The sequence below is a fragment of the Eschrichtius robustus genome, chromosome 18 (genome assembly GCF_028021215.1).
Source record: "Eschrichtius robustus isolate mEscRob2 chromosome 18, mEscRob2.pri, whole genome shotgun sequence".
Classification (NCBI taxonomy): domain Eukaryota; kingdom Metazoa; phylum Chordata; class Mammalia; order Artiodactyla; family Eschrichtiidae; genus Eschrichtius; species Eschrichtius robustus.
Window position 1 is genome coordinate 7,831,739 of NC_090841.1, and position 20,773 is coordinate 7,852,511.

At 43.0% G+C, this 20,773-nt stretch overlaps 1 protein-coding gene and 1 long non-coding RNA gene across 3 annotated transcripts in view; both read right to left on the reverse strand.

Annotated features, from left to right (window-relative positions):
- Nucleotides 1-3,407: 3,407 nt before the first annotated feature.
- Nucleotides 3,408-9,661, reverse strand: HMGB1 (high mobility group box 1). 2 transcript variants are annotated; one of them, XM_068526442.1, is made up of 5 exons: nt 9,513-9,661; nt 7,195-7,358; nt 6,830-6,975; nt 6,157-6,331; nt 3,408-5,120 (listed from the first exon to the last, which is right to left on the reverse strand). In XM_068526442.1, exons 2-5 carry the CDS (start codon nt 7,342-7,344, stop codon nt 4,944-4,946), a joined length of 648 nt encoding a protein of 215 aa, XP_068382543.1. In that variant the 5' UTR covers nt 7,345-7,358; nt 9,513-9,661; the 3' UTR covers nt 3,408-4,943. The 2 variants fall into 2 exon arrangements, with proteins under 2 accessions (XP_068382543.1, XP_068382544.1); XM_068526443.1 differs by lacking the exon at nt 9,513-9,661 and adding an exon at nt 7,598-7,775.
- Nucleotides 9,662-10,078: 417 nt separating this feature from the next.
- Nucleotides 10,079-20,773, reverse strand: part of LOC137752201 (uncharacterized) — a 103,933-nt gene continuing 93,238 nt past the window's right edge. Inside the window, exons 2-3 of the long non-coding RNA XR_011071083.1 lie at nt 12,672-12,729; nt 10,079-10,227 (exon numbers count right to left, since the gene is read on the reverse strand). This is a non-coding gene — a long non-coding RNA (uncharacterized lncRNA). The remainder of the gene's footprint in view (nt 10,228-12,671; nt 12,730-20,773) is intronic.

Here is a 20,773-nt window from a genome sequence, read left to right on the forward strand (position 1 = left end):
CTAATGCGCTAGGACCCTACACTGGTGCCATACTTTATTCTGTTGTCAGTCCCCAAAGCAATGGCACCTCTTGTTCCTCTTGTTAAAAAAAAAAAGTCTGTCTGGTCCTTCTCAGCCTGAGTGTGCCTAGCCCACTCACTATGCCCAAGTCCCAGCCAGGCAGACTCCAGATGGAGTCAGAGCAAGACCTGAGCTTCCCTGAAATTTAGGCTGGGGAGTGGGGAAGGGGCTGCCATGTCCTCGCTCTGAGTAGCCTGCAAGTTCTTACTCTTCCTTCACACCTTTGTGGGCATTACACTGAGTACTCTTACCCTCAACCGATACTTCTTTTGCTTTAGGACTTATTTACTTACCTGGTTATGTTCAGAACACTTTATAGGATGATCCGTAGTTGAAACCCAGTGAACAAAAATATGGTAAAGACTGTAACTAGAGATTCTATGTACCTCTAAGGAACTAAGTTTAATTCCACTTTAAAGTCTATTAATACAGTTGCATTTATAAATGCGTTTGGGGTATGCCCTTTACCTAAAGTACCATCTCCAGCAAGGAGGTGAAGCAGTGGTCAATTTTATTCCATTTAAGGCAGATCCTCAGTATCCATTCCTTTTTTACAAATAACTATCTCCTAATGCCCAGAATCCAGCCCACACAATCCTTGACTAGTTTCCAAAACCGTTGGCTGTAGCTTCTGTAAAGATTGACACACAATCTCTGCTAGAAAAAGCCCTCCCCAGATAAAGCTACTGGATTGAAGATGCCAAAATAGGAAGTTCCTCATTTTCACACAATGGATTACTTAAATATTTAGTTACTGCAGTAACTTTATAGAGAAATAATTTGTTAGAGTAGTTTAAATAGTCAATAGTCAACCCAAGGGTCTTTCAGTTCTGATTCTACCTTCTTGTGTTGGCGTGGCTCTGAATAAATGGCAGTATTTCAGTATTTTAATTTCTTATCTTTTAAAAATGGACATTTATTTCATGGAGCCAAAGAAATAGCCATTAAAAACCTGACTTATTATATCTTAAAAATTATTGTTAAAAAGTTTCACAATAAGGATAGTCTTGGGGGAGGGGTCAATTTGTCAATATCTGCCAAAATTTTAAATGCACCTATCTGTTGACTCAGCAATTCTACTTCAAGGTATCTAGATCTACACAAGCCTAACAAAAACGTACACAGACGTTCATTGCAGTATTATTAGGAATAGCAAAAAATAGGAAGCAACATGAATGACCGTCAGTAAAAGTATCAAATATATCATGGGGCATCATACCATGAAATGTCACTTATGTTTGAATTGTGGGACTAAAGAGAAAAAAAAAAGTACATCATAAAAATTTACAAGAATCTCTTTAATCCCTTTTCACTGATTTTCTCACCACTACTGGCTTTCAGTCTCCACATACCTCACGCCACCACTTAAAGGTCTATCATAATTCCTCATCTTATTCCAGATCTATATTACCACTTCCTTTTTCAGCAGGTGACCGATAAATACAGAAGGTTCAAACCAATGGACATGCCTAGAGGCCTAAGTGATTAAATTTCCTCCTGGTAGGTATGATTTCAGACTGAAACCCGCTGGAAGATGGGGCTATACATTCTGGAGTGTGGCTTGTTAAGTTATGCCTGTCATTCTTTGTCCTGTGTCATGGTGTAACGTTAAATAGCAGCATGCCTAGAACAGGGCCACATTTTGCCTTATTACTGCAGGGAGCAACTTGGCTTAGACCCAGGGAACTTCCCAGGTTCCGGCGAGTGTTAGCCCTGCTGTTCACGTCTTTGCTATGAGGGGGACAAGAAATGAACCAGCTTGCATCTTTTGTTGCATAGGTATCCAGACCGTTTCCTGGCTTTTACGTTGCTTTAAAAGCATTTCAAGTCATTTAAAAATGACAAAGCACAAATATGAAAATATTTAAAAATAACTTAACCACAACTTATTAATTAAGCAAGCTAATTACTGGCCAATGGTTCACACTTGAGCAGCAGTTAATCCTGATTTAAGCTGTCTTGGATCTGTGCGAATTTACAGTGATACCATCATACGCAAAAAGTACCTGGCTGGTACTGAAAAAGAGCTATTTCAGGCCCTTTCAGAAGGCCTGTTGTACCAAGCAGACCTAGATCTGAACTTCTGTCACAGTTTATGTGATGCCAAGCAAGGGAGTTGGCCACGCTTTCCATTCAAAAATTTCCATCTTGTCTTTCCAGTGCAGTTTTCAATATAGCCAGATACTACCCTACCGTCTAAGCAACACTTACAATCCCCCAGGCAGTGAGGGAAGTATCTGAACAGCTTCTGTCACACAGGCACTTTCCATCTCTTATCGTTTAAGTCTTACCCCTGTGGTGCACAGCACACACGAAAGATTTTTTTTCAGATTTCACTCTAATTAATAAAAACAGAGCAAGTATCAACACCTGATGGAAGATCATGAGAACAATTACAGGCACTAACCAGCAACAGCTCCCAACCTTTAGGAGACAATTACTTTGGTTAAGTGTTAATCAGTATGCCGCTTTTATATCAATTTTTAAAATGTAGACAACTTAATACTGAAGTTTATACTGTTTAATCTTTTGATGTTAAGAAAATCTTTATACCCCATGGTGCTGTTAACTATTTCTAGACATTAAAATAGTTCCTATGCATTAAATTAAAAAAAATCTGTTATGCCTCCTACCTCCCATTTACTTGAGTTTTGCACATCCAAGTTTCAGGGTATACTGTTGAAATACTAAACAGAGCTAGTATGTTTTCAGATTGAAAAGGGTTTTTGTCCATGTCTTCCTGTCAAGATCTGAATCCAGTTAACCCAAAAAAACCTGTTCCCGCTCTCAACATCTTAAAAAAACAGTAGCTGTCACAAGACACCCACTGAAGTTCCTTGAGGCAGAATTCGTTTTAACTGGATCACCTACTAGCAATAAACAATGATTCTATAGCTACAGCAAACTTCTATATAAATGAGATAACTGCTTGTTCCTCTTGACTAAAAATTTGATAAATTCTGACACAACTTCAGCCCCTCTACTGTGGTCCTCTCCTTTAGCTTAGAAAACTTAAGTTTACATTTATAATCACTATTCCTGCTTTTCACTTACATGTGCCTTGCTTTAGAAGAGTATCTTGTTTAACCCAATAGTCTGAAAGCAAAATTAGTTTTTCCTGATTCATGTAAACAGCAGCCTATAAGAACACATGGAATGTTTCACAAAAATATTTATCAGCCCATTAACCTATTTACAAGGGTAAAGTGAGTATTTTTTAAGGGATAAACTTTGCCCGCCCTTACACTTATTTAAATGATGTTGCTAAGAGGCATTAACTGAGAATAAGATTAGAATATGTATATAACAAAACCTTAAAATCTTAAGTGAAAGCCATTTAACTAATATTTAAAACCTCTGCAATTATTAGTTTATTAGTATCATCCAGGACTCAGATGTTCGGTATTCTTCCTGAAATTACATAAAACAAATGCAAATGGAAAGAATCCAAGTCAAAATTATATAACAAAACAGCACTCCATCACAAAAGCGTGTAAAATTACAAGAACGCTATTTTAAAACACTGGCACTTTAAGAGAACGATAATCTCAAAAACCACAAAATTGCCAAATTGTTCCCTAAACTGTTAAGCAGATAAACATATGACCCTGATGAATGAGCTTGAGTTTTGTAAAGAAAAATCAAATTCAAATAAATCAGGTAATTCATACTGAAATACAAAGTTTAAGTGTCTTCTTCCCTCATGTCTATTTGATTTATAAAGGGGCAAACCATAATATAGGAAAATATACCTGATTTAAAATGTGGTATAGAATTTTAAAAGTTGGCCCAATTAATTAAAAATACCTTTAATGGAGGATCTCAAGTTTCCTAAACAATCCATATTTAGATAAACAGGAGAAGACATTTACAGCCAGCACTTTTTCTCCAGAGCCTTTGTTGGGACTAATATCAACAACAAAAAAAAACATAATATGGCAGTCTTGTATTTTAAGCTCACGCTTTTGGGGATACATTCTCAGTCTTAAACGTGGGAACTGCAAATATAACTGCCATTACATGGTAATGGGAGTTAAAGGATGTAGAGTCCTCATGTAAAGATTAGAACATACTTTTCTATTAGTCCTTCAAGGACAGACTTTCAAAATGTTTGATTCTAATAATCCCGTGCTGTGAGTAGATTGGTTACTCTTCACTTTGTAAATGAACCTGGGCTATGTGAAATCTGTTATCAACCGATCAAGATTTGAGTTTCAGTTACGGATGAAAACTGTCTCAATTAAACTTTTATTACCCTCATCATGAGTATGCAGGGTGTGTACACAAAAGCTTTTTATCAGCAAACTATACGAAAGATAAACACTGTAATAATTCGTGTGATCCAAAATGGGCAAAAGCAGAAGACTAGCTTCCCCTTAAGAAGAAAATTTTCAGACCTATGAAAAGGACAACAATACTAATAAAAAAAATTGTATTTACTTAGAAGCATTCAGAATGTCAACAAAACAGCTGCAACTTTTTTTCTTTTTTTTGCAATTACAGAGTGGTATTCAGTTAACAGAACAACAATTATTTCATATAAGCTGCATCAGAGACAACTGAAGATGAAAAAACTACCATCCCCATATATAACTAATTTGTGCTGTGCACCAACAAGAACCTCCTTTAAATTTCCATGCCAATTTACAACCCCCATACTGTACCAGGCAAGGTTAGTGGCTATTGAAAATACCACCAGGACAGGGCTATCTAAAGACACATTCGGTAGTGTGTTAACTATACAAAAAAAGACACTGTACAGTTTAAAAACAAATCTTACACAGCCTTACATTTCAATTTTTTTCTTTAAAAGGAGTGAGTTGTGTACAGGGGGGTTAAATGCTTTATAGACAAGAAAAAAAAAAAACTGCGCTAGAACCAACTTATTCATCATCATCATCTTCTTCTTCCTCTTCATCCTCTTCATCTTCCTCCTCCTCCTCATCCTCTTCATCTTCCTCATCTTCCTCCTCTTCCTTCTTTTTCTTGCTTTTTTCAGCCTTGACGACTCCCTTTTTTGCTGCATCAGGCTTCCCTTTAGCTCGGTATGCAGCAATATCCTTCCAAAATAAAGGCAGGAAGAAAGTGGTTGGAAAGACAAAACAGTTAAGGAGAGAAATAAAAGTAACATGGCAAAACTTTATGAAAAAACAAGGACGCAGATATACTAAAATAACACATTATCTGCAGACTCACATCTGTGGACTTTCAGAAACACACATGAGAATATTATAATTGTAAATAGTCCGTAACTCATGGAATGACATGGTTTGAGATTGGCATTGTTATGCCTCACTGAAGTACAACCACGTACCACATCCTAAGTTCAGTTTATTAAAACTAGAATGTAGAGACTGATTAAAGGGTAGACACTGCCACCTTCTGAATGCAAAAACGCATTCTACAGGTTTATACTGTCAGACCCTAATCCATAGTAGAAAATCTTGTCTAAAAAAAAAAAAAAAAAAGTTATTTGCCACTGAGCATGCAATTAGGTTAAGAAACATCTAGAAATAGATACATTTCTCCAAAATGACTAAATAAGCTAAACTCTAACTTTACTTTTAATATTTCAACTCAAAGTATAGAGGCTACAGCTTTTTCTTATTATATCAATTTACTGTACAGATCAACAAACTCATAACTTTCTGACTTAGTAAAGTTTTTTTTTTAAATCTAAGGGAGGGAACATAAGTGTTTCAGGGTGTTTATGAACAATACAGATCTACGTTATTTGGTCCAGCCTATTTTTATGTTGTGTGCCTGATCATTTAAAATAGTTAAATCATTTGACTCAAAGTGACTACCAAAATCTTCGTCAATCTGGATACTGGAGAATAACAAAACCACCCGAGTCAAATAATGTTAAGTCAAACAACACTGACAATTTATTTGACCTTCTACATTCTTTAAAACATGGAAAGGGACTTAAGAGTACAGCCAATGGCACACTGAATAGCTGTTACACTTAAAACTGCATTACACCTCCAACTCTTAGGAATCGTAATAGGAAATTAAGATGCAGTACCAAGTATAGTCATTCATCTGACATCGGGCACACCCTTCCATCACTACACCACGCCAATCCATACTCACCTTCTCGTACTTTTCCTTCAGCTTAGCGGCCTTCTTCTCATAAGGCTGCTTGTCATCTGCAGCAGTGTTATTCCACATCTCTCCCAGCTTCTTTGCAACATCACCAATGGATAGGCCAGGATGTTCTCCTTTGATTTTTGGACGATACTCAGAACAAAACAAGAAAAAGGCCGAACTAAAAAGAGAGATTTAATTTTAGAATTGTAGGTTTACTAACAACTGTGTTGTATTGCTGTATAAAAGCTGCTTCTAATTTCTACCACGTATTTCACAGGATATAAATGTTATAAAATGCTAAATATCCCTCATTAAACTTAATTTACACAATGATTTAACTTACGACACCACTAGCTGAACATACACTATTTATTAGCGTTCCAAGAGAACATTCTGCAAATTACTCTCAGACTGATGGTATTTCTCAAGAAAGAAAAGGAGCAAAATTAGAATTACACTTAGGAGATATATTGGGTGAAGGAGGCCAGAATCCAATTCCACTGCTCTAACTAAAACTGCCATCCAACAGGAATTTTATTTACAAAATTTAAACATACCAATGTGAGTTAGCGAAGAAACTTTGATTACAGACTCCAAATCCACAAGGTGGCTTGCTAAATTTGTCTGATTCTACTGCAAAACACTCCTTGAAAATAACAACAGGCAAGATACTTACGGAGGCCTCTTGGGTGCATTGGGATCCTTGAACTTCTTTTTTGTTTCCCCTTTAGGAGGGATATAAGTTTTCATTTCTCTTTCATAACGGGCCTTGTCCGCCTTTGCCATGTCTTCAAACTTTCCTTTCTCTTTAGCAGACATGGTCTATAAAATAACAACTCGTGAACTTAACTCGACAACAAAGTTTTAACAAGTTGTCCTCTTAAGTATTAAAATGAACAAACCCAGTGTCCTTTGCTGAATATTTAGCAGCCTGTTCCAACACCACCACTCACGTTATGCAAATTGCACCGAGGCTTTTGAGAAATCCCAATGTGGACGTCACCCTTTCGTACCTGCTTAGTGAGTTTTAGGCCCTCTTACCTTCCACCTCTCTGAGCACTTCTTAGAAAACTCTGAGAAGTTGACGGAAGCATCTGGGTGCTTCTTCTTGTGCTCCTCCCGGCAAGTTTGCACAAAGAAGGCATATGATGACATTTTGCCTCTCGGCTTCTTAGGATCTCCTTTGCCCATGCTTAATTATTTTTCTAAAAAATAAATAGACGCGTAATGTTAACGATGAAATTTACGGCATTTCAGAGCACTCTAACTTCTTGGAGAAGGAATGAAAAGCAAGGCACTGGTTGTTTAACGCGGCAGTGGCATTAACCCCTCATAATACCACAGAAAATGGCAGTGATCGTCAATTCCTAGAAAAGGCTACACCAGGCGAAAAACGGTCCTTGAGTGTGATCTCCAAAAAGCGGAGACACAGCGGTATACTCACACGGCGCTTGTTACTTCGCTGCCTGTATCTGTTCTGGGTGAACAGCCCACCGGTCATTTAAAAGAAACGAAGAACTAAATGCAAAAAACCGTTTTCAATCAACAAAACCAAAGGTCAGAAAAGCGACGCTGCCGATTGACGGCTCCGCGCTACGTAAGGAACAAATAGGTGAGAGCCAAAGCGGGCAGACCTTTCCGGATCGTGGGCCAAGTCCACGGCTCACCTAAAGCTGTCCCAGGGATCACTGAAAAATACTCTCTCGGCATAAAAGTTTGCCGGGAGGAGGGAGCGGGAGGAGCGCCAGCGCTCGGGCCCGGGCTGGGGGATGGCGGCGCTATCTGCGCGGCTGCCACCGCCAGGCAGCTTCCTTTGCTATCGGCTTGGCCCCGAGACGCATTTCGGTTCTGACTAAACACGTCCGGTCTGAAGTTTCTTCGAGTAAACAAGGATGAGGGACAAAAGCCACTCCTGCTCGCTGCTCGGGCTGCCCCCCGCCCCCACCAGGGCAGTATTTTTTTTTCTGAGCCGTGGAAGTCGGGGCGCCGCGCGGGGCGGGCTCCGCACACCTTCCCGCCACCGGGCCCCCCCCCCCCGGGCCGCCCGCCCGCTACGGGGCCGCGAGGGGAGGCCGCCCGGGGCGGCGGGGCCGCGGCCCGGCCTCCGGGCCCGGCTCCCCGCCCCGCGCGGCGCCGCCACGTGCGCCCGGCCGCCCGCGCAGGCCTGCCGGCCTCCCCCATTTTGTCGGCTCGGCGGAGGGAGCAGCCCCGCTCGAAATGGGGGCTGGCTCCGCCCGCGGCCGCCGGGGCCGGCGCGCACGGAATGGCCGCTGCGCGTCTTCCCCGCCTGCGCCGCCGCCGCCGCCGCGAGGGCGAGCGCGAGCGAGAATATGGCTCCTTCCCTTTGTGTGTGTGTGTGTGTGTGTGTGTGTGTGTCTGTGTCTGTGTGTGCGCCAGTGAGTGTGCGAGAGTGTGAGTGCGAGCGCAGACGGGCGGGGTGCGCGCCGCGCTCTGGCGCACACACTCGGCCATGACGGCCGGGGGGGAGGGGCGGGGGGCGCGCGGCCGGACCCTCCCCCCGCCCGCCGCCCGCGGGGGGGCCGCCCCGGGAGGCGCCCCCGGCCCGCCGCTCCCCTTCTCCCTCCGCGCGGCCCGCGCGGCCCGCTGCCCCCGCACGGACGACGCGGGGCTGTGAGAAGACGAAAAAAAAGTTGCCTCGGAACTGCTGCGCCCAGCTCCCCCGCCCGCGCCCGCCCGCCTTGTTTTCTCTCCAGCCAGCAGCGCCGCGCCGAGTCAGCCATGTTCCAGCGAGCGCCGCGGCGCCGCTCCCCCCGCCGCCGGGCCGCCGCCGCCGCTGCCGCGCCCGGGCACTGGCTCGGGCTCAGGCCGGCGGGCCCGGCCCCGCGCCGCCGCCCCCGGCCCCGGCCCCGTGCCGCCGCCGCCCGCCCGCCCGCCCGCCCGCAGCGCCCGCCGCCCGCGCTCGCCCGCCGCCGGCGCCCGGCTCTGCGGCGGCCAATGCAGCCGTGAAGCGCCGCCCGCCCGCCCGCCGGCCCGCCGCCCCCCGCGCACGCCGGCTTCCCGAACGCTCGGCCCGGGGGCCGAAAACACGTTAAAAAATTTTTTTAATGAAAAAAAAATTTTTTGCGCCAGTCAGCGCGGACGCCGCCGGGGGTGGAAACTCGCGGGGCTCGGGGCTCGCGGCGCCTCCGGCGGCCCGGGGGCCGGGGCTCCGGCGCGCGGCCGTGCTCCCGGCGCCCGAGGGGAGGCTCGCTCCGTGCGCAGTTCCCCCCACGGTCCCCCCTCATTTGCCTTTGTGTGGATCCTGACCCGCCGGCTCCCGGCCGCGGGGATCCGGCCGCCGCGCGGGCTGGGGAGCTGCCGGAGGCGCTCTCCCCGCCGCGGCGCTGCCCCAGACTCACCTTCCGCGAGGCACAGAGTCGCCCAGTGCCCGTCCGGCTCTCACTTGCCCCGGCGCTGTCTCTATGGAGCTCAATGTACTGCAATGGCTGTGAGAGCGGGAGCCAGACGCAGCCTCCTCACTCTCTCCGCTCTGTAACATTACTCTCCAGCCAGCGCGGCTCCTATTGGCTACCGCCAACTCACGGGGCTCGCTCATTGGCCCGATACCTCCCATTGTCCTGACCAGAGCCCGTTTGCTATTGGCTGTCTCCGGGGACACGTCATCAAGGATTGAAACAGCGCGCAAATCTGAATGTGTGTGTGTGCCGGGCAAAGAGGCTGAGGCGGGAGAGGCAGAGGCAGAGGCAGCAGCTGCTACGGGAAAGCAGAGCTCTATGGTGTATGTGTGCATGTGTCTAACCCAAGCCAGCCCCACGCCCGAGCGGCCGCCGGAGCGAAAAGGGCCTGACTTTTCCACAAGTGTCTCCAACTCCTCAGGCAAAAGAGACACCCACAGGCCTCCCCCCCCTTCTCACCCCAAACTCACTTCCAAAGCCGTTAAGAGGCCCCAGACTCTTTAACAGACCTTCACAAGTGAGAGCGACACGATGAGATCACGGCCCCTGAAAACCGGGGTTTCTGCTCGTGCAGAGGGGTGAAGGCAGCCAAGATTCGAGCTCCTCAGCAACATATGGTTGCATTACACTCTAGATCTCTGGGAAGGCAGGGCTTTTCCTATAAGAAAGTGACACGATCCAGTCAGCCGGCTTTAAAACACCCCTTTTCTGGGCTCCTAAACCCGTACCGTCAGGCTTGCTGAGCAGCTGAAACCTTGACTCACCGAACAGGCATTTAGTTTCACCCTTTTTCTTGGTTTGATCGAGTTTCACAGCTCGTCTGGAACTTTTTATTTAAATACAAAGCACGGTCTCAACTTCCTGGAAATCAAATGATTATTCCATGTAATTAAAGCACACAGCCACTTCGTTTTGATATGGGGTACTCTAGCAGGAAATGTTTGCGAGGGCCTGCTAGAATTAGCAAATTCATTAGAGACCACCTTTTTAACTGTTTGGCTGTTTTATTTGACTTGGTGTGGATTACTGTTATAATCAAACGAATCCTTGTGATGCTATCTTTCCCTCCCATCACACCACTTAGTGCATCCATGTAACTGCTCTAGGATTACAGGAGTTGTAGGTATATTGTTACCCGGAGGTTTAGATAGAGGCAGAGAAGTGTGTTTCTCTAACTCACCAAGCTGGCGGTATTAATAGCCATACTTATTATGTCTGTAAAGAAAAATGTGCTAGCTATAATAGCCAGTTCTGAAGGCTCTACAGTTATATCAGCCCTTTATGAAACTATTATCTATTCCTCTGTAGCCTGAGCAGACCACACCCCTATTCAGTTATAACAGACTTCCCTTTTTTTCACTCTCTGATGGTATGTTTATACACTTCTAAACCCACCAGCCAACTCCTCCAAATGTAACAGACCAAAGTTAAAATCACTCATTTTATTATGTTAATTTTATTTCATATATCCAGTCTAAGCATCCATAACATAATGTATTTGCTCAAATTTATTAAGCTATTTGAGAATAGACTTAGAGATAACTTCTCCTGACCTATGAGGTTAATGTTTATTCCTTTTATTAAAAAAAATACATAATTGGTCTCAGGGATTATAGTCTTGGTGAATGGACAATGCATGTCATATGATCATGAAAAAGTATGATATTAAGACCATATAAACTAGTATAATGTACACTCGGTGTTTAAAAAGCAAACATCTAAAGTTAACCGTTATATTGTTACCTTCACACATATTTACTCTTCTTTACTTCCCTCTATTAATCAAATTTTATGCTTTCTTTAAATCCAGGTACTTATTTCAATTCTGTTTTATCTTCTCGATGACTATATTACAAAATATTCATGAGAATTATCCACACTTTAGATGGCATCCGTGATATCAAAATTTGACTATTATCTGAAGATAGCACTATCAGTATTTTCCAGGAGCAGTGTTGGGTTTGCCCTGGTCCTACCATTTTTTTAGGTTCTTTTACCAGTTGTCTCTAATAGCTTACTCCTGCCAGGGTAAGTTTATGGTCACAGAACAACTCAAGAGCAATGGGCCCACACAGGTTTCTATTTCAGCAGGATGGTATGGTGAATTACAGGCACCGGATTTAAATAGACCTGGGTTCAAATCCCAGCTCTGCTACTTACTAGCTGTATGATCTCTGGCAAGTTTTTTTTTTTTTTTTTTTTTACTCCTTTGTGCTTCCAATCTCTCAGCTATAAAATGGAAGTGATCACGGGCTTGTTGTAAAGATTAAACTTTTTCTTCAAAGGTTTAAAATTATGTTATGCAGACCTCTTCAAACCCATGACTTAGAAAACATCAAGTGCAGTTAGTTAACCTTGAGTTTTTCTTCATATTTTAATTTTATATGAGGGCAGTGGTTGCAAATTAAGTTTTTTGTTTTTTTTTTTTAATTCTAGCCTCAGACAGCACTAAATCCTCATCCAGTCTAGTGATGGTGCCTTCAGTTATTCCCAAGTATAACAGAGGCCATGTCACAGAGCATTAAAACCTGCACTTCTAGGCACATTTCTCGTATTTGCTTTTTGTGATACAAAGGGAGGAACATAAAAAGGAGAGAACCTTTTTAACTAAACCCTACAACTTCTAGCTCTAACCCTGCAACCTTAACGTTCACTTATTTTATTATATTAGACCCTCTCTGTCTTCAACATGAATCATTAGCCACAAATTGGCATATATTTTACTTTAGGGTTATTGGGTGTTTTAATCCCAACTTACGAAGTTATCTAATTCAAAAAGCCTGAACACTCTCTCCCATGCCCAATTTAGCCAACTAAATTACAGATTTTCATGAATAGGGGTTATGCCCTTCCTGGGGCCTGCCTCTAAGATAGGAGAAGTGCCTCTCTTCTGGAATCTCATAATATTCTGTACATTAATTACTGTGCTCACAATTGTAATTATCCAGTTATATGTCTGTTTGTCCCATGGCAATGCACCCCTTAAAGGCAGGAATCCTATCTTATCTTTGCATCCCAAGCACCTAGCACAGTGCCTGGCATACAGCAGGCAGTAAATAAAGTCTGTTGAATAAATGATTTAATAGCTGAAAGAGTACTTACTGCAAATTATTGTTTTAATCTTCCTCTTCCATCTTTGGCGATAAACATTGGGGTATTTCTAAATCAGAAGGCAGGAAAATAGAACAATACGTAAATGTTAGGATTAATATTGAGGATGGATGTCAACTGCACCTCATTCTTATAACTTAAAAAGAGGAAGGTGGAGTTGGGGGCTAGGGGCAATCGCAAATAAAGACAAACACATATATTTGTAGTATTTACCAGCTCCCAACTAGGCCAAGGTTATTCCTAGTTGGATACAGTGAACTATGGCAAGCCAAATAAGAATTTATCACAGAAAACTGCAAGAATGTCTGCCCAAAGGTTGCTTCCAGTGGGCCTTTGAAACAACTCTAATGTAAAAAAATACAAAAAGCAGACAGGGGGCTGTAAGTCTTTGGCTGGAGGATATTGATTCCTCCTCATGCAATGAAGCCTAAAGTCAAGTTATATGAATTCTCTGTTGTCTCTCCTTCTCAGAAAGGGCCAGTTTCTGAAAAGGAATAGAAACAGTAAACCGAAATGTCTGATGAGGTCAGCCGCACTAAGGATCCTGTACACTTAAAACCTTCTTCTTCTTCTTTTTTTTTCTTTTTTGGATGCTGACAATAAAGGAGAGGAATTCAGGCAGAGAAAAGTGTACAGGTTGTGACCCAGGACACTGAGTCCCACCCCTCAATCCACCACGTGTGGCCTCGGGTAGCCACTAAGGTCTGTGCTCATTTCCCCAACTCTTGCTTAGAGGTAGTGCTGCTTCCTCTCACTTGCAAGGACATTACAGGATTAAACAGATGGGCACAAAGAAAGACCCGAGGAAGGCAGAGAGGTGGTGTTATTATATCTGTCAGCGCGTGGAGAAGGGGAACCTTGTCCTGGGCTGCTTAAGTACTTCTGCCTAGGCCCGAGTCTTCTGTGCCAATGTGGCTTGCAGGTGGGGAAATCAGTGGCTTCAGCTGTGGGCAGCATTGATGGCTGAGGCAAAGAAAACGGTATGGAAGTGATTTTTTTTTTTTTTTTTTCTGGGTTGCGCTCTGCGGCTTGTGGGATCCCAGTTCCCTGACCAGGGATTGAACCCCAGCTCTCCACAGTGAAAGCACAGAGTCCTAACCACTGGACTGCCAGGGAATTCCCAGAAGCGAATTTATACCAATAATATCTCTAGAATTGTAATATTTCACTGGTGAATAAGGAAGAAAAATTACCTTTTCTTAATAAGGTTCCTATTCTCTGGTTAGCCAAAGAATGGTACACATGAAGAGGGGGACACTCATTAGTAAATGTTTTTATAAAATGGTGATCTAAATTCAGAAAAGATCAGTATTTTAGGTCTTGATCTCAAGAACCACGTCAACAGGCCAAATTCAGCTGCCCCATGAGAAGTGCCATAAACCTTAAAAACAAATGTCTTAGCTCACCTGCTAGGATGGCTATGATCAAAAAGACAGACATGGGGAGCATGAGTGAAAATGGAGAAATTGGTGGCATCATACACTGCTGGTGGGAATGTAAAACGGTGCAGCCGATTTGGAAAACAGTCTGACAGTTCCTCCCAAGGTTAAACATAGAGTTACCACGTGACCCAGCAATTCCACTCCTAGGTATGTACCCAAGAGAAACAAAAACGTGTCCACACAAAAACCTACACATAAATGTTCATAGCAGCATGATTTGTGATAGTCAAAAAGCAACCCAAATGTTCATCAGCTGTTGAGGGGATGAATAAAATGTAGTGTATCTTTGTGATTGAATATTATTCGTCGATAGAGTGGAATGAAGTAGTGACACATGTTACAACATGGATGAACCTTGAAAACATTATGATAAGTGAAAGAAGCCAGACACACACACAAAAACCCACATATTGTACGGTTCCATTTATATGAAATGTCCAGAAGAGGAAATTTATAAAGACGGAAAGTAGATTAAGGGTAGCCAGGGGTGGAGGATGGGGGGAAGGGGGGTAACTGCTGGTGGGTGTGAAGCTTCTTTTAAGAAGATGAAAATGATCTAAAATTACATCATAGTAATGGTTGCGCAACTCTGAAGACACCAAAAATCATCAGATTGTACGTATGTGAATTATCTCTCAATAAAGCTGTTTTTTAAGAAACGAATTAATGTTTTATGAAACAAACACAGAAAGGGACGACGGATCGCTACCCACTTGCTAATTTTGCCCCGTACTTTCCTGCTGCCTCGTGAAAATGATGTTCTTCCTCTTCATTCGGTGGAAATTTCTTCTATTAGTGGACTTATATATTCTGTGCTTAAAGTGTGTTTTTGCTACAAAATTATGTTAAAAGAGCACTCTCCAGGGGTACCTTGGGAGGTTTCCCTCGAGCGCCTGAGGTGACTGTACTGTCGGCTGAGCCGTGAAGTGTTAGGTCAGACGGTGCAAACCGGCAGGGCCTCTGGCTTATGTGACCCTCAGACGTGCCAATTGGTTAACATGGTGTTTTTAAAAAGTTGGATTTTTTTTTTTTTCCACGTTAAAAAAAATCCAGATATTTGGCTTCTTTTGAAAAATCAGAGATCCGGTAACCTTGGCTCCATGGCTGGGCAGGGTTACGATACTGTGGAGTGAGCAGGGGCCGCCTCCCTCAGAGGAGGTGTGTTCTGTCTTCTGCGCAGCCCCACCCACCGTTCCCTAAGCACCTGGCCTGCCGTCTTGCCTGCCTGGCTCCTGCGGACATTTGAGTTTTGCCAGTCCTGAGTTGGGTCCTTAGAATTTCAGCACTACGACCTGCGATTCGGAAACGTCCTTCCTCAGAGACTCTTTTCGTAGGAAACGCTTATTATCATCACACAGGACACAGAGCGGGAAACTGAACTAGAGGGCTGCCTCCGGTGAGGAACAGAACCACGTTTGGTGCTGTCACAGGTAGCATGTACTCCTGATGTGAAACAGAGTCTGGCTGTGCTGCAGAGGATGTCCTACAGCCCAGACGAAAGTAAGCTTTATTGATCCTATCTCTCCTGTATGCTGAGCACTTTACACAGATAATTTCGTTTAATCCTCACAGCGATCCTATAGGCCAGGATGCTTATCTCTCTTCTACAAATAATTCTAAGGAGGCTCAGAGAGATCCCTTAAGTCGTCCAAGGTCACACAGCTAGTGAGAGAGTAATAGTAAACCCAGTTCTGCCTCCAAAGCTGAAGTTTTCTCCACTAAGCCGCATGACCTTCCAGTTATTAGCCTAGCTAATAAAATAAAAAATGATCACATTTTCCCACCTAAATATAACCCATATCCTCACGGGAATCTGACGTGAGTTTACAGCCTCGACTCTCAAGATTTTTGAATAGGACACATACATTTTGCATATATAAAACTTGAAAAAATGTATGGGAATTCCCTGGTGGTCCAGTGGTTAGGACTCCGAGCTTTCACTGCCGAGGGCCCGGGTTCGACGATCCCTGGTCAGGGAACTAAGATCCTACAAGCCGCGCGGTGTGGCCAAAACAAAACAAAACAAAACAAATTTATGGGACTTCCCTGGCGGTCCAGTGGTTAAGACTTCACGCTTCCACTGCAGGGGGCGCGGGTTCGACTCCTGGTCAGGGAACTAAGATCCCACAAGCTGAGTAGTGTGGCAAAAAAAACAAACAAACTTGAAAACAGTTTCATGAAACAATACCTACCATTGTGATGGAGTCTGACATTTTTTTTTCTTAAAGTCCTAAGTTTACTTTCCAACCCGCGCCAATGGGCTCTGCAGTTTGCAAAACATTGCATTAAAGCCTGAGTAAAGAAGCCCCATTTCCCATCAAGGGTAACTTCAGCCCTAAGTGACAAGTGTGGGTGCTGCCAGCTGATGGGATGGGACTGAAGGGAGGAAAGGCCAGGACAGATGCCTGGAATCCAGGACCTGCGACCAGAGCTCCCCAGCACACTTAAGGAGGCTGGTGCCAAGACTGTGGACCGTCCCAAGTCCAGAGAAACCGTCTGGAGACAGGAAAGGAGAGCGCCTTGCTCTGCCTGGGAGACCAAGACAAAATCAGGCGCTCCTGGCCTCCAGGAAATGCAAAGGAGACGTCTGAAAACCCCCGAGGCGTAGGAGAGAAATCCTAGCAGACCTGATAAACACCTTCCTCACCTGGGTGGGGTTCACCACCTTGGATTTGTCTTTGTCAGAGGCGGAGAGCAGGAGTCTCTGCCAGCAGAAGCTGCACCGATGGGAAGATGGCCTCAGCTCCCCCAAAGACAGCATTTTTGTTTAAAAAACAGCGCCCAAAATGGCTTGTGGGCTAAATAGAAGGTGACCGCCAACCCATACCTGTTGTTCGTGAAGGTGTTGAAAAAAAAATCAACAACAACGAAAAACCTGTATGCTTTTTTTTGAAAGGTTGCTGTTGATCCTTGTTCTAAGGTTTCCTTTTGCTTTCCAAGAACGGAAATAAGGAAGGAGGAAGGAGATAGCATGATTTAGTATATTCTAACAAAAGTACTACCAGCAAATTGATAGTCACATTCAGGAACAGAACCCTGCCTTGGAAACATTCATGGCATTTGACCAGTGATTTTGCTTCAAAAAATACTAAGAAAATAATCAGAAATAAGTAAAAGGCACAAAGATGTGAATAAGAATATTAACTGCGGAATTATCTATAATGTGTCAACAACCTAGATGTTCAATGAGAGTGGGTTGGTTTAATACGTTTTGGTCCATCCTGATGACGGTTTATTATTATGCCACTATCAAATTGTTATGAATACTAAATTTAATGCCACGTAAAAATATTCATATTACCTTATCATGACAAAGACTATTTTCAGAAGGATCCCTGGTTTGAAAGAAAAGTGTGTATGTGAATCCAACAAAGATTGGAAGAATATACTAAAAAACATTAATAGTGTTTATTTCAGGTGAAAGGTAAGCTTTGCTTTCTCCTTAGACTCGTCAATATTTCCTTAGTTTTCTACAATTTATACTACTTCTAAAATTAGAAACAAAAACTCCCAATTTTTTAAGAGAAGAAATTTGCTAACAGAAGACTCAAAGATTTACATCATTTAAAGAAATTCAGACCTCGTCGTTACTCTAGAAATTCTTCCCTGTAAAGAGATATACACTATATATAAAAATCATGCACATTTATCATGGCCCTAAAGTTAAGGTGTCTCTACTGTCATCCAAATACGACCACCCTGTTAACACAAATCAGAATCAGGTATGTGCTAGGAGGAAAAGTATCAGTGTTTACACGAAAACCTTGTTACCTCTCATCACTACTGCTGTATCTTCTTTAATCACTATTCCTTCTTTTCCCATAATTCAGTCCTGAGTCATCTTCTCTTTGCTTCTCTGCTCTCTTAGAGACCCCCGTGACCAACTCCACGTGGAGTTTTAACCTCCATTTCTATGTAAATGACTCTAAGTTTCCCTTTCAGCCTTAGGCTCTATCCTGGACCCCACCGTGTACCAGTTTCTCAAGCTCACAGGTTTGCTCTCTAAGCCAGACCCCTTTCTGATTTCCCTACTTGCCGACTTCCCACACCAGCTCCAATTCTAGGAGTCTAATTCCCCCTCTTCCTCTTCCCTCACATCAAATTCTGTAACATCTATGTCACAGTACTTTTGAATCAACGCCCCACACCTTTATTTTCATTTCTATTGCCCCCAACTCTAGCTCTGGCCTTTATTATTTTGTGGTTAAGAATGGTGGCTTTGGAACCAGACACTACTAGGTTAAAATCCTGGCCTTTGCACTAGCTAGCTGTGTTGCCTTGGGCAGAGTGAATTAACTTCTCTGAGGCTCAGCTGCTTTTGTAAAATGATAATACCCCTTTCAAAGGGAAGTTGTGAGTTTAAATTAGCTCATATACATAAAGAGCTGAGCCTAGTATGCAAATTGCTTAGAGTTCTGTAAATGAGCACCAGATGTTGGCTGTTTATTTTAGATTATTTTAAAAACTGCTATTATTAATATTTTCCTAATGCATAAAGCTCCACCACTGCTTAAAAACTTTCCATTTAATTACAACATTTTCTTCCCGATTAACTACAAGATCCTCACCTGGCCTTCAAGGCCTTCCTTAGTCAGGCAAAATTTCTCCCTTGCTTTCCCTCCCACTGCTTTCCTAATTTCCAATCAAACTGGACCTTGTACTTTCCTACTTTTGAGCTTCTGGCCACACTTTTGCTTTGTAGCGTCCTTCCCCCACCTGTGCTGCTAAATCCAACCTGTCTTTTAAAACTTTCCCAACCGTTTACAATTCTCAACTTGATGAGCATTCTTTCATTTTTGAGCTCTGTCACTTTTGGTTGTACCTTTCTAATGGCTTTTATAGTGTTATAAATATAATGACAATAGATTATTATATATTTTATAACCTATATAAATATATTACATATTATGTTGTTTTACTCATCTTGTTTCTCCAGCACTCTTTGCCCATCACAGGTACTCAGTAAATGATAGCTGAATGTCAAGGTGAGGTTCGATTTTCTGTCCACACCTATCACACCGTTGATACTCAATTTTAATACACCATGTCTACAATTCCCTTCCCTTCATAGATTGAATTACATCCTAGTACGACATGGAGCAAAACCTATTGTTGTGTTGTCATCTTTGTTGGTCAAAATCAGTGGATATTGGCAACTTTATGTGGTTAAATTCTATTCAGGTTGGCCCCTATCCTGACGATCTGGGGCAGTGGTTTGATGAACTGCTGTTTTCACAGATTTTCTTTTTTGCTTTTTACTGGGTAAGGTTGTTATAGTTCAGAAGCTTGTAAATATATTTATTTTTTAAATTCCCAGATCTTATGAAAAGTCCTTAAAGTCAAAACAGTAACACCAGGTTTCTAATCGGTTGCATTCATGTGGCAGATTTTGAGGTTAACACACTTTTTTCCTGCATATTACCAGATATCACAAAAATTCATAAACTCCCCCAAAATGGTACTCCTTCTTGTGTAGCAAATTCATTTTGGCACCAAAATGGGCGCCATCGAAGAATTCAACAAATTCAATCTAGGTTTTACATTTGGGTACAACTAGTTCAGATTTGCCTGAAACCGCTCCAGATTTATTGGGAGCAGTATGGGTGACAAGGATTCCCTGGGTGGAGCCGGCAGTGGTGGGACAGGGGAAGTCAAGCAAGGCGGACCTGCAAGGCCCCAGCAAGGACCGGCTCTCCCGTCTGGGTCACTCCCACCCGCTGCTAGGGTTTCTAGCCCCAGCGCTCCGCGCTCCCTCCCTCCCCAGCCTCGCTCCTCCCCGCCCGCGCCCTACTAACAGCAGTTCCTGCTTCACAAACACAGTACTTAAAGCGCCTAGTTCCTGGGATTTATACTTGCCAAGTGGCTGTGAGGAACAAGTTTTTCTCAAGCCCAGGCATCAAAAGGCACTTATTTCAACACTTCAGGGAAAAATAGTAACTAAGAAAATCAATAATCTCATCCGAAGCAGAAGAATGGATTTTTGTCAGGCTATCTCTATGGTTTCCTGCCCATGTTTTAAAAGAAGCGTAGTATTAGTCTCTTGAATCATTTTTCGTCTTGTGTTTTCTTACCTTACCTAAAGAAATGTAATCTTTTTGCAGATAGAAACTATATCCTGACCTAAATATTATATGGTAACAAGGTGTCTTTAAAAGCTACATGTTTCCTAAAGATAATTAGAAGACTCAAAGAATATCTTTATGTGGCTATAAATTCTTCAATGGCTAAAATCGAGCCTCCTATCTTTTTCAAAGGGTTTTTTTGCTTTTTTTTTTTTTTTTTGATGAAGCAAAAGAACACAAATGAGATTAGAGGAAGAACTGCTAGAGCAACAGAAGGAAAGAATGCCAAAGAGGGGAAGGGGGACAGCTACCAAAGTAGAAGCCAGTGCCAAAGAGTGTTCCACTCAAAAATGTTCCCTGAATCTATCCAACATCTAAGAAAGTTAGCCTGAGGCGGGTTGTGAGCCCTAAATGCAAGAGTCAGATGCTATCTAAAACCAGAAAGAGTAGTAAGAAAGAATGTACATGCATATCTCCCAAAGCAGAAAGATCTGAAGAGGACTCAAGGCAGAAGACCCGCATTTTTCTACAGTGAGCTGCCGATCGCATCATAGCTTAGAACTCTTAAGATTCAAGGACAGACAGGTGA